At 29.7% G+C, this 12954-nt stretch overlaps 1 protein-coding gene across 11 annotated transcripts in view; it reads right to left on the bottom strand.

Moving 5' to 3' along the window:
- Positions 1–12954, bottom strand: part of Dys (Dystrophin) — a 576591-nt gene that overhangs the window by 382156 nt on the left and 181481 nt on the right. For 9 of the 11 annotated variants that reach the window (XM_065498970.1, XM_065498975.1, XM_065498976.1 and 6 more), the window contains 5 exons: positions 8561–8629; positions 7838–7928; positions 7447–7567; positions 3623–3756; positions 3370–3544 (listed from right to left, as the gene is read on the bottom strand). In XM_065498970.1, coding sequence (XP_065355042.1) covers positions 3370–3544; positions 3623–3756; positions 7447–7567; positions 7838–7928; positions 8561–8629 — 590 coding nt within the window. The remainder of the gene's footprint in view (positions 1–3369; positions 3545–3622; positions 3757–7446; positions 7568–7837; positions 7929–8560; positions 8630–12954) is intronic. The other 2 variants (XM_065498974.1, XM_065498980.1) reach the window with 1 other exon arrangement.

Genomic DNA, 12954 nt, shown 5'->3' with positions numbered 1-12954 from the left:
TTAAAAAAGTAGTATTTTTACTACTATTTTTTTAAAAAAGTAGTATTTCTACTACTATTTTTTTAAAAAAGTAGTAGAAAACTACTTTTTTTTTAAAAAAAGTAGTATTTCTACTACTATTTTTTAAAAAAGTAGTATTTTTACTACTATTTTTTTAAAAAAAATTAGTATTTCTACTACTATTTTGTTAAAAAAAGTAGTATTTCTACTACTATTTTTTTAAAAAAAAAGTAGTATTTTTACTACTATTTTTTAAAAAAAGTAGTATTTCTACTACTATTTTTTTTAAAGTAGTATTTCTACTATTATTTGTTAAAAAAAGTAGTATTTCTACTACTTTTTAAATTATTCATTAAAATTACAAATGGTACCAATTTTCGTACATCATAAAATTGCAAAATAATAATCTGGTAGTTTTAGTAAAATATGTTGTTTAATTTAAAGCGCAAAATAATAATGTGGTATTTTTGCAGCAAATACTTTTATATTTTTCTTTAAAAAAAAGGATATTAAAATGTTACTAAAACGCTTGTTCTTAATAAAAAAATCAATTTTGAATACCTTTTTAATGTAAAATTTTTGCTGCAATAATATAAAGTTGCAAAAGTACTTTTTTAATTTTTTTTTAAATTTAGATATTATGGTACTTTTTTGGTGCAAACAACAAATTTAAGATAATGTGTTACTTTTATATATATTTTTTTTAAAATTATAATAATACTGTTTTGGTACAACCACAAAATTCCAACTGAGATTTTTGAAAAAGTACTTTTTTATTTTTCTTAAAGTTTTTTTAAAAAAAATACATTTTCATAAAACAAATCCTGGAATTTAAAATTTGTATTACTTTGATCAACAATTGTTTAGCCTGAATTTATTTTCATTAATTTTTAAGCCTTTTATTTTCCAAAAAATAAATTTTAAATGATTTTTCCACACTTTTGAAATAACATCTATTCAGAATAAAAAGACCAACAAATAACGCACACACGGCATCTACTGTTTTTTTGAAAAATGTACTTTTTTATTTTTCTTAAAGATTGTTTTAAAAAAAATATATTTTCATAAAATAAATCGTGGAATTTAAAATTTGTATTACTTTGATCAACAATTGTTTAGATTGAATTTCCCAAAAAATAAATTTTAAATGATTTTTCCTCAGACAAAAAAAGTTATGGTTGACCATTGACCATCAATAGCTTATTTAAATTGTATTAGTCATGTTGGTTGCACATTACTGACAATTCATTTCAATTATTTCAAAGAATTTAAGTTTACGATCTTTTAATTTAAAAAAGTTTTCAAGCCAATTCAAGATAATCTTAATTTTATACTTTGACATGTCGAAAGTCAATAAAAATTTTAAACATTCTTATTTCTCACTTAAATAGTGACCATTAAGGGTTAGAATTTCAAACAAGCCATGAATGAACTTTAAACAAATTTGACCTAAACAAAATATTTTCCCATAAAAAAAAATAAATTTTAAAGTTGATTGAACTTTAATGGTTAAACATTGTATGGTTTTTTTAAAAAAAAAACTCTTTAAAGAAAAGAAAAATTTAAAGTAAAAACCATATGCGGGTGGCTGCTGTTATTGATTAATTTTGTTCTTAACAAATTATCTATCGATCTATAAATAATTTGTTGGTATAAAACAAATTGCACTTAAATCTTTGATTTTCGTTATTTTGTTGTCTGTTTTTTTTTCTACTTTTTTAGTGGAGTATGCAATTAAAGACAATGATTACTTAAAGTAATCGTTAGAGACAGACAAACAGAAAATATAAATACAAATATTTATGCAGAAATACTAGAGGGAAGGCACACAACAAACATCCCTGCTTATGACAACGAAGACGACTCATCATCAATATTTTCAAGTGGTTGTAAAATGCCTTAAAATATACAACAGCAATAGCAAAACACAAGCAGTTATACTACATGTTATCTAAATTGATAGCTGGTGTATATGACTGACTGACTGCTTCAAAATACATATGTATATTTACTATGAACATGTTACAGATGCATCATGATGATGCGTTCGTTCGTTGTTTTATAAATTATAATGCAAAATATGCGTAGCATTGTTATAGTCCACAAAATCACCCACTATATATATAAGAAACACTAAAGGCAATTCAATTAAAGGCTTTTGAATTCAAAATTTTGAAAGCAATTAAGAAAAGAGCGTAAAACAGTAACAAAATTAAATATGTAAAATTTTTTATGATTTTGGATTTTTCAAATATTTTTTACAACTTTATTTCAAACCCTTAAACAAATCTCCTTAACTGTAGGCATAGATTTCTATAGTTATTTATCTATAACCCTTTGTTCATGTTTAATTGGTTTGATAAATTAGAAATCAATGCTTGAATATAGGGAATTATTGTTTTTTATGTAATGGAGACAAGTAAACAAATGCCATTCTCTTTAGCAGCTCAAAGTTTAAAAAGATCTTAACCAAGTAAATCTACATACAAAAAGGGTGGAATAAATACAGTTACAATAATTGTTCATAAATTGTATAGTTGTTTTTTACAAATCTATTGATTACTATATAAAATAGCTACAAAGCTTAAAGTAATTTGAAATCAGAGATCGAAGATGGTCCAATTTTATATAACTACAAATAAGTGGTAACACTTGGATTTGGGGACGAGTTATTTTCGGTCTCTATTAGAAACTTGAACATAAATGGAGAGAGAGATTTACAAATCACTATTTTCAAAGTGGGATAACATCAGGACTAAAAATTTTAAATATTTTTATGTAAACTAAATTAAAAAAAAAATTTTAATTTTTTTGATTTTAAATTTTTTTTTTTAATTTATTAGAGAAAAAAAATTTTACAAAATAATTTTTTTTTGGTAAAAAAAATTCCCGGGAATTGGATAATGAAAAGTTGGAAAAATTCCCGCGAAATTTGCACCGATAATTCCCGGGGTAAAAACCTAATTATATCAAATAAGTGAATATTTCTATGACTTGAATATGTGGAGGACTTATTTTTGGCCACGGTTAGAAGCATTTGAATAATGAATGGAAAATTTCCACTTAAAGTTTAACACTAACATTTGAAAATTCATACAAAATTCTGAAAGTAAAATATAAAAATTTTAATACAAACAAGTAAAAAAACACATTTATACAAAATAATCGTAAAATAATTTTAGAATTCTAAAGAAAATATAAGAAAATTGTCAACTTAGAGAAGTAGTTTTAATACAAACTTTTGTTAAATCACTATTTTACAAAGTAATTTTATAATTCTATAAAAAACCTAATGAAAATTGTCAGCATAGAGTTTAAAATATAAATATCTTAATATTTCAAAAGAAATTAATCAAAACTTCCACTTACCTTAAACATTAATGGATTACGTTCAATTTCAGCTTCTGCACTCTCACACAATGACTCGGATTCGGAGAGAAAAGCCAAAAACTGATCCATGGCACGATCAAATGATTGAAGACTGTGGACAGCGGCATGCAATTGCTTGCCGCGATTAATGACACCATTATTTAAGTTGGAATATCTGAAAGCATTTACAAATTTAATTATTTAAATGTAACTTATTACAAAAATATGTATAGGTATGTAATTCAAAACTAACCTTTGATTTATAGCTTCGGTCATTTTCTTAATTCGAGTGGTATCATCGGCCGGATAAACGGCAATCAGTTTCTGGGTCAACTGATTGAAGATCTCGAATTGTGGTTTATTTTGATGGAGTTCAGCATGGAAGGACTGAAAAGATAAAGCGAAATATTATAAAAACAATTATTAATTTAAAAAACTGAATTTCTATAGATACAGTGAGCCTCAAAAGTGAGTAAACACCAAAAATTATTTGATTTTTTTTAAGATAATTTTAATTCATAAAATCTATCCATTGATTAAAATTTAAATGTTTCTGTTTGTTGGAGATTGAGTTAAATAATAGATTCGGTTCTGAAAAGAAAGATTTAAGTCGGACAATAATGATTTTCATGATCTTAAAAAAATCAAAAAATTCGATGGTGTTTACTCACTTTTGAGGCTGTGTGTATATAGAAATAATCTTTGCAAAAACACTTCAACCTTAAGGGACAATAAATTAGTTTTCCGGCTTATATTATCAACATTATAATTCCTAGCAAAACCCCAACACTTTTCATTTTCATCCCACGACAATTGGATATTCGTTTCGGAATTACCTGAATCCCTCTCGGTCAAGTATTAACTACTCAGCGACAGCTGTATTAGCCGGAAGTTTTTTCCCCAGGAAAAATCTTCGACAACAGTGAAACTGTTACAACAACATACATATTTTACAACTCAAACATCGAAAAATCTAACTAACCACTTAAATTCACCAATTTCTTATTAGATTATTAAATATACAACTTTCTCAATTTTTTAGTAAATTTCGCCATTAAAAAAAAACGACTACCACTTCGGCTCACTTTGCCAAAAAAAAACTTTACACACATTTTTTGCAATAAATTTTAAGTTTTATGGAAAACTTTTTATATACACACAAACTATAAACATTTATTTATAATTCTATGCATTTATAATTAAAAACTAAACACTTTTTAATAATTAAATTCACATTGTAAAACGAGCTTAAAATTTACTACCGACTAGATGCGAACTAAACTAAAACAACAACTAACTAAAGTGACAGTAAGTAAAGCAGAGTTGTATGTGGATGGTATTTAGAGATGATAAAAAAGTGTCGACGATAAATGGTGGTTGGCTTGGCTAGAGATTAAATATAAGACAGAATATAACGAATGGATGCTATTGAAATATTAGGCCATATAAAAGCGAAGGTTTAAAACAATTAGGGATAAATAATTTAGGCCCTAATTTATGTGCATAGTAAAAATAAAATTTTAAAAATTGTTTGTTTTATATACAAAATTTACACATTATGAAAGGCAAATCGATGCCTGAATTTTGGTGCGTTTGTTCTGTTCAGAATCATATCCTATTAGATTTAATTTCTTAACCATTCTTTTGAAGTTTCCATAACGATTTAATTTATTGGCTTAATTCCTTCCTTAGTACTCCAAACGTATTGAATTTATTAATTTATAAATTCAGAATTAAATTCTTATCAAATCATAAAATTGTTTAAAATTCAAATCACTAACTAAATAAAATGTATTGAATCATAAAGATTTTCTTCTTTTTAAATCTATTATAAATAAACATTATTTTCATTAAATATTAGAATTAATTATTATGAATTAAGTCAATAATGAATGCATTTGTTTTTAAACAAGATTCCTTGAATGAAGCTAAAAAATTATGCTTTTGGAAATGGATGTATGGAATGATTTTTTAACACTCTTATTTACAATAAAATTGTTATTTTACAAACTTTTATAAAATAGGGACCGTAACCGTAATAAGTGAAATCAAAAAATTTATTTTATAACAGTTATTTTGTGACTTTAAAAATAAAAATCCATCTAAAACAGGACCCGAATTACCGCACTCGTGATCGAATGAACTATCGTATCGAAAAATTCGATATTGTAATTATAACAAAATGTACTAAATTTTATGCTCGATATAGAATGCCGTAATCTTAAATCAGAAAATTACGATCGAATTTACTCGATATCGAATGAGGTAATTCGGCCCCAGTTATTATTCAACGTAAAAATAAAAGTTCGAATAAAACTCTTAAAAAAAGAGTTTTAAATAGCCGTCATAAAAAAAAATCATTTCAGGAATTTTACTTTTCCCACCAGAAAAAAACTTAATTGAGGAGTTTTATTTTTTCCGTCATAAAATAAAACTCATTTTATGTAAATTGACATCTAAAGCAATTGAATAAATTCTCATTAAAATAAAATTAAGTGGATTTTAATTTCTTATTGTTTGATTTCTATTATTACAAACATTACTACAAACATTATATCAGATGGACTCAATAAAGAAAAATACTGAAAAAAAGTAGAAAATAAACAAAAAGAGTTTTATTTTCTGAAGGGAAAAATAAAACTCCTCAAATGTGTTTTTTTTCTGACGGGAAAAATAAAACTCCTCAAATGAGATTTTTTATGACGGCTATTTAAAACCCTTTTTTAAGTGTTTCATTTGAACTTTTATTTTTACGTTGAAAAATAACATAACATAGAGAGTTTTTGATTTCAAATTTTCTGGATAACCATTATTTACGTGTTACACAGTGCAACACGAAAAAATATAACCATCTACGGACACCACTACGTGATAAAAGACAAAAAAAAACTCCTGTCTCAATTTTGCCCCGAAGTCATGCACTTTTTTTGTATGAGCCCCCAAAGATTTGGGGCCTCGCTGTTAGTTTTGCAAAAAAGTGATAATTTTCTCATAACTTGCAAACAGTTCGGAATTTTGATTTCCACTCTGCGGCAAAGTTGTTGCCCTTGTCATAAGGAACAACAATTTTGAAAATATAAAATCAAAAAAAACTTCATCTTCAAGATCAAAATCGCAAAAAAAACCGTTCAAAATTCAAGGAAACAATCAACGACAAAAATGTACCTTAGATCTCAGTAAACAACTTTCTAGAACATATTGTTACGAAATTGTACTTGAATTCAAATGTAACGATTTTAACGGCTGATTTAAAAGTAGCAGAATGCTTTCAAATAGCAGTACTGTAATAGCAAACTGTAACATATCTGTGGGAGTTATTAACATTGAATAAAAGCTTTCAGTTGACCATTGATCGTAAGTTGGCAACGCTCTTTGCTGCGACCGTATATTCGAATTCGAATATTCAGTTAAAGAACATTGTAGAAAGTACACCACAGATGGCGTATGTATTAGAAAGCTCTAGACAGTTAAAGAGCAATCTAGAATGTAGATGGCAGTGTTATAAATAGTGGCAGAGGTTGCAGTCGTTAGTGAGTTTATCAGAGACGCTTTTCGAATAAACATCAACTGAGTGCTGTGTTTTTCAAGTGAATTCGTGTACATTGTAAAGTGTGTCTGTATTTATGGGAATTTATAAACATGTATAAAAAACATTGAGTGGCTATTTAATTCTGTGGTTGTTGTACATTTTGAATAAATAAAGAGTTGTTACAATTTTTAAACTACTAAACGGCTTTTATTTGCAATCAAAAGTATCCGGTTTATTTAAAAGATATAAACCAACGTTTTGAAAAGGTTAAAACGTAGCAATATGAACTTCCTAGGTATGATTCTTAATACCGTTTAGGTAGGACTATATATGTTAATAAGAAAATTAATATGCTTGACTATAAAAAAGAGTGCATGAATTTGGGCAAAACTGGGAGTCTTTTTTTGTTTTTTTATCACGTATTGGTGTCCGTATATGGTTATATGTATTTCCATGACTCAAAAAAATTACACACAGCATTATTCTACGATATGTTATAGGGTATTAGCTGGCAAAAAGTTTTATTATTATTTATTTGTTTTGCTTACCTTTTGTTCCTTTTGCTGGGCCTCCAAAATATCAGCAGTGGTGGCCACGGTACCCATACGTTCGGCTCTAGCCTCCATACGTTGTAACCATTTCTCAAGTTCCAAACGTTTAGCTTCGTATCTGAAAGATTAAAAGGGAAAACCACATGAATATACATAACTCTTTTTGAAAGAAAATAAAGTTGTAAAAGTTCAGCCCAATTATGAATACAAATTTCCTGGGAAAAGGGAAAAAGCTCCCGGGAAAATTTTTATTCATAATTTGGCTGGATATGTAGTCTCATTTGGAAAAAGTAATAGTAATTAATTTTAATTTCAAAATTTCCGATTATTCTGGTTTAAGTCTAAACTTTACAACTTTATTATTTAAAATGCATTCAAATCCACTTACCTTTGTGAATCACTGAGCATATTTTTCAGCTGGGCCGCTCTTTGTAGAACACATTGTGAGGTCTCATCCCAGTGCTCTCTAAGACGGGTAACTAAAAAGTTAATTATAAAAAAAGTAAAGAAATAAATTACAACATTTCCTATAAAATAGAAATACAAGAATTTTAAACAAAAAACCAAAAATGTTTAGAATATTAAGTTAAACAAATATCCAGTAATAAAAGTGCTTAATACAGGGTTTGAATTTTTATTTGCTTTATTTTTTTTAAAAAACACACACATTAATGGAGCACCCTGTAGAAAAATAATACATATTAAAGATAACAACAATTAATTTGTTTTCACATTTAAATAAAACCCCATGAGAGGTAAAAAGGATTAACGTGATGAATAAAAGGCCCATGCTTAATTAGTATGATAGTAGAATGTTTAACATTACATAGATATTTTAAATATAAATCAATTTTTTTTTAGTTTTTTTTAAGGGGTTAGAGTTAATTTAACCCATTTGTTTCATAGTTTTGGCTAGAGGTTTTATGGGCTTGATTTTTTCATTTGGTTTTAGAGGGGCGATTAGGGTTAAATTTTGCGGCAACACCAAACTTAAATTTAAACTTGGGTTAAAAATGGTAAATTTGCGTGTTAAATTTTGTTTGATTAAATATTTATTTTGCTGGTGTATTAAAAATAGTGAAATTTGTTTGTAGTTTATTTGTGTTTTTACCTTTCAAACAACAACGCATATAGTCCAAATCGGCTGAACAATGCGGTGCTAAAGAAAATTGTTTCAATTCTAATATAGAAAGAAGGAAAGATTAATATAGAATTTAATTTAGAAAATATTCTTCTGAAAAATACATGCTTAAATATAGTCAGTTAAACAAATTTAGAAGAATAAAGAAAGTAGGTACTTGGACTTAAAATGGTGGTGCAGAGGAAATGAGAGATAACTAGCTAAGTTTTGGTGTGAAACTATTGAGTTGATAGTTAGGGCAATGGGAAGAAATTTAAATTTTGAAATGATATGGACATTTCTTTGTTCATATGAGTTTGTTGCGAGTTTAAAGAGGTTTGACGGGTTTCATGCAGGGTTTTATATATTATATGATTCTGACTAACAGTTCAAATGACATGTAGTTCAAACCATGTTTAAAATAATGTTGAAAACCAAACCTAGTTACACAAAAATTTAATAAATAAAAAGAAAACTGTCTTATGAAGATACACTTTTCTATAAGAAAATCTGTCTGGTGAAGACAGACTTTTCTATAAGAAAATCTGTCTGGTGAAGACAGACTTTTCTATAAGAAAATCTGTCTGGTGAAGACAGACTTTTCTATAAGAAAATCTGTCTGGTGAAGACAGACTTTTCTATAAGAAAATCTGTCTGGTGAAGACAGACTTTTCTATAAGAAAATCTGTCTGGTGAAGACAGACTTTTCTATAAGAAAATCTGTCTGGTGAAGACAGACTTTTCTATAAGAAAATCTGTCTGGTGAAGACAGACTTTTCTATAAGAAAATCTGTCTGGTGAAGACAGACTTTTCTATAAGAAAATATGTCTGGTGAAGACAGACTTTTCTATAAGAAAATCTGTCTGGTGAAGACAGACTTTTCTATAAGAAAATCTGTCTGGTGAAGACAGACTTTTCTATAAGAAAATCTGTCTGGTGAAGACAGACTTTTCTATAAGAAAATCTGTCTGGTGAAGACAGACTTTTCTATAAGAAAATCTGTCTGGTGAAGACAGACTTTTCTATAAGAAAATCTGTCTGGTGAAGACAGACTTTTCTATAAGAAAATCTGTCTGGTGAAGACAGACTTTTCTATAAGAAAATCTGTCTGGTGAAGACAGACTTTTCTATAAGAAAATCTGTCTGGTGAAGACAGACTTTTCTATAAGAAAATCTGTCTGGTGAAGACAGACTTTTCTATAAGAAAATCTGTCTGGTGAAGACAGACTTTTCCATAAGAAAATCTGTCTGGTGAAGACAGACTTTTCTATAAGAAAATCTGTCTGGTGAAGACAGACTTTTCTATAAGAAAATCTGTCTGGTGAAGACAGACTTTTCCATAAGAAAATCTGTCTGGTGAAGACAGACTTTTCTATAAGAAAATCTGTCTGGTGAAGACAGACTTTTCTGTAAGAAAATCTGTCTTGTGAAGACAGACTTTTCTATAAGAAAATCTGTCTTGTGAAGACAGACTTTTCTATAGGAAAATCTGTCTTGTGAAGACAGACTTTTCTATAAGAAAATCTGTCTTGTGAAGACAGACTTTTCTATAAGAAAATCTGTCTTGTGAAGACAGACTTTTCTATAGGAAAGCAGTCTAATTGTGGATAGAATATACAAAAATGTTTGATTCATGTTTGAAGCAACTATTTCTAGCAATATAACAAACATAATGTATGAAGCAACCTTAAGATGTTTGATATTAAAAAAACTGAAAAGGAAACAAATAGAAATAAAACATTTTAAGAGAAATGATTTTAAAAATATGTACTTTATTTAAAACAAAATAATAATCAATGTCTGCTAATGAAAACAATTAAAAAGAACTAATCTTTCATACCCGGTATAGCTGGACTCTGAGACATTTGTGTCTCATCGTGTGAGGAACGTCTACGCATGCGCATTTCTTCTCGACTTAAGGCGGCCGTTACAGCGTTGGGGGCGCATACTACCCCAGCCTGGGCTGCGGCTACAGCAGCAGCTGCGGCCCTCGATTGAGCCTGATGTTGTAGTAAAGCGGCGGCAGCAGCAGAACCAGGACTCTGGCCGGTATTATGGACCACAGTGCCCGGTATATTACCCAACAATTGTTGCCTGATGTGTTCTCTAAATTCCGAACTAAGAGGCATGGGTCCCGTGGCAGCCGCTACCACAACAGGTGCTGTAACAGTAGCTGAGGCTGGTGGTGGTGCTACTGCCACTGAACCAACAGCATTACCAGCTGCGGCGGCTGCAGCGGAGGGAACATGTTGTCTATGGCGACTGTATTGCAGCTCCAAGGGTAAATTACGGTCTAAGGAACGCATATGATGTTCTATGGTGGAGCGCATCGCCTGCTGCTGTGATTGCTCCAATTGACTAAGATTATTGGCGGAGGAATTTTGCAAGGCTTGAGCTCTTAATTGTTTAATTTCTTCTATGGATTGTCTGGCTGCTGCAGCAGCACTTTGGGCCGATACCGCACTTTCATCCAAAGACAAATTGCGCTCATAGGCGGCCGCTCTCATATTTACTGCTGAAATATGACGCTGGCCACTGCTAAGGGCCGCTTTAAACTGTAAATCAAAGTTACTTTGGGCCGCCTCAAAGGAACGCAAATTCATTTGCTCTTGCATGGCTCTCTCCATGTTGCGTATGCCACTCTCTATGCCGCGCAAAGCATCCTCCGAACCAAAGTCATCTGTGGGCGACAGACGTGAAGAAGACGATGTCGTGGAGGAAGAAGCAGTAGAAGATTTTTTCAAATCACTGGCCCGGGTGGGTGCCGGAGAGGGTACATTCTTGTCTAGCGGCATATCAAAGGGATTTGAGGATCTTTTGGCCTCTGGTTTCTCAGGAGGCACCGGGGGTTTGTCTTTAAATTTGGCCACCGACAGAGGAGAATTTTGTGCGCTATTTTGTGTGGAACTCTGGGCCGAACTTTGTGCGGAAACTGGTTTTTTGGGTAAAGGCGGAGGCTGCCTGCCAGGTGGTGGCAAATTGAAACCATCTGGCAGACTTTTCAAGCTATGGCGTTTAGGTGGTATCTCGGGTGGTGGTGCCCTATCGGCCAAACGGGCCGGTATAGCAGGAACTGGCTTGTTGTGTTGTGGCGGCAAGGGTGGCGGCTGTGAGCCATGGGGTTTTGGTGGCAGCTGCATGGGAGGTTTACTATGATTGCCAGTATGATGTTCCTCTTGTGAAGCTTGTTTGCGCAAGATCTGTTGTGCTCTCATGGCAGCTTGTGCGGCTAATTCCGAATTTAAACGTGGTATTTCGGGTGCCATTTTCGGCATATCACTATCATTGGGCTTGGCAGTCATTTTGAACAAATTCTATTAGTTGATTATGTGCGTTGGAAAACTTTTTGTTATTTTTTTTTTATTACTATGTTTTTAATTTGTGGCTAATTCACAGTAATTTATTGATATGATTGTTATTAGGATGATAAAACATAATTTAGGGAGTTTTTTTTAATACAAATTTTATAGCATATTTTTAGGAAATTGTGTAAAACACTTATACAGTGTTTTAATTGTATAAAAATGGTTATCAAATGTTTTTAAAGCCTGTTTAAAAGGTAAAAAGATAATTAGTAATTTATTTTTTTTTCTACAATTTTTGGGTTTTATTTTTAAATTAACACATTTGTTGCTGTGAGTGCTTTTTACACAGATTATCACTTTATTTCTAAACACACACAATTCGCTTTGCAGTTATCACTGTTGTTAATCTTTTTTCGTTTTTTGTGTGTGTGTGAAATTTGTAAATTATACTTTGTGGCGTTTTTGGGTTTAACAATTATTATTGCCTGCTTTTTGGCAATTTATCAAGTATTTTTTTTTTATTTAGCAGTAATTTTTTCTAATATTTAATTGGTGCATACACTTTTGTTTTATTTATTATGATTTTTTTTTAAATATTTAATGGCTGCATTCACGTTTGTTTTATTTATTTTACTGGTTTTACTTTTAGCTGTTGATTTAAAAAACGTGTCTAGCATTATTTATTATTTTAGGCAGCTCATTATTAGTAATATTCTTTAATTACACTTAAAACACACAGATTTTAAATATTTTATCATTTTTGTTTCATATTTAACTTTAATTTTTTATTTATTTAATTATTTAAAGCATACTTTTAGACATATTTTTCATAATTTCTCTTTAAAACAAGTAGTTTTAGAAATTTGTTTGTAAATGTTTTATAATATTTCATAAGTTTTTTCATTAATTTTTGTTCAAATTAAAATTTTTTTTATTCCTTTTCCTATTTACTTTTCTAACTCTTAACTAAAATTATCCCCATGCTGCTGCCTCTATTATTTTCCCATTTTCTTTAACTTTTGTTTGCATTTTAGCTGCATATGTTTAGTTTTGAGAAAAGCAGGTGTTGCATTTGCCAA

This window comes from Calliphora vicina, chromosome 1 (assembly GCF_958450345.1).
Source record: "Calliphora vicina chromosome 1, idCalVici1.1, whole genome shotgun sequence".
Classification (NCBI taxonomy): Eukaryota; Metazoa; Arthropoda; class Insecta; order Diptera; family Calliphoridae; genus Calliphora; species Calliphora vicina.
Note: the sequence above shows the minus strand (reverse complement) of the source record. Positions and strands in the feature narration are given on the sequence as shown.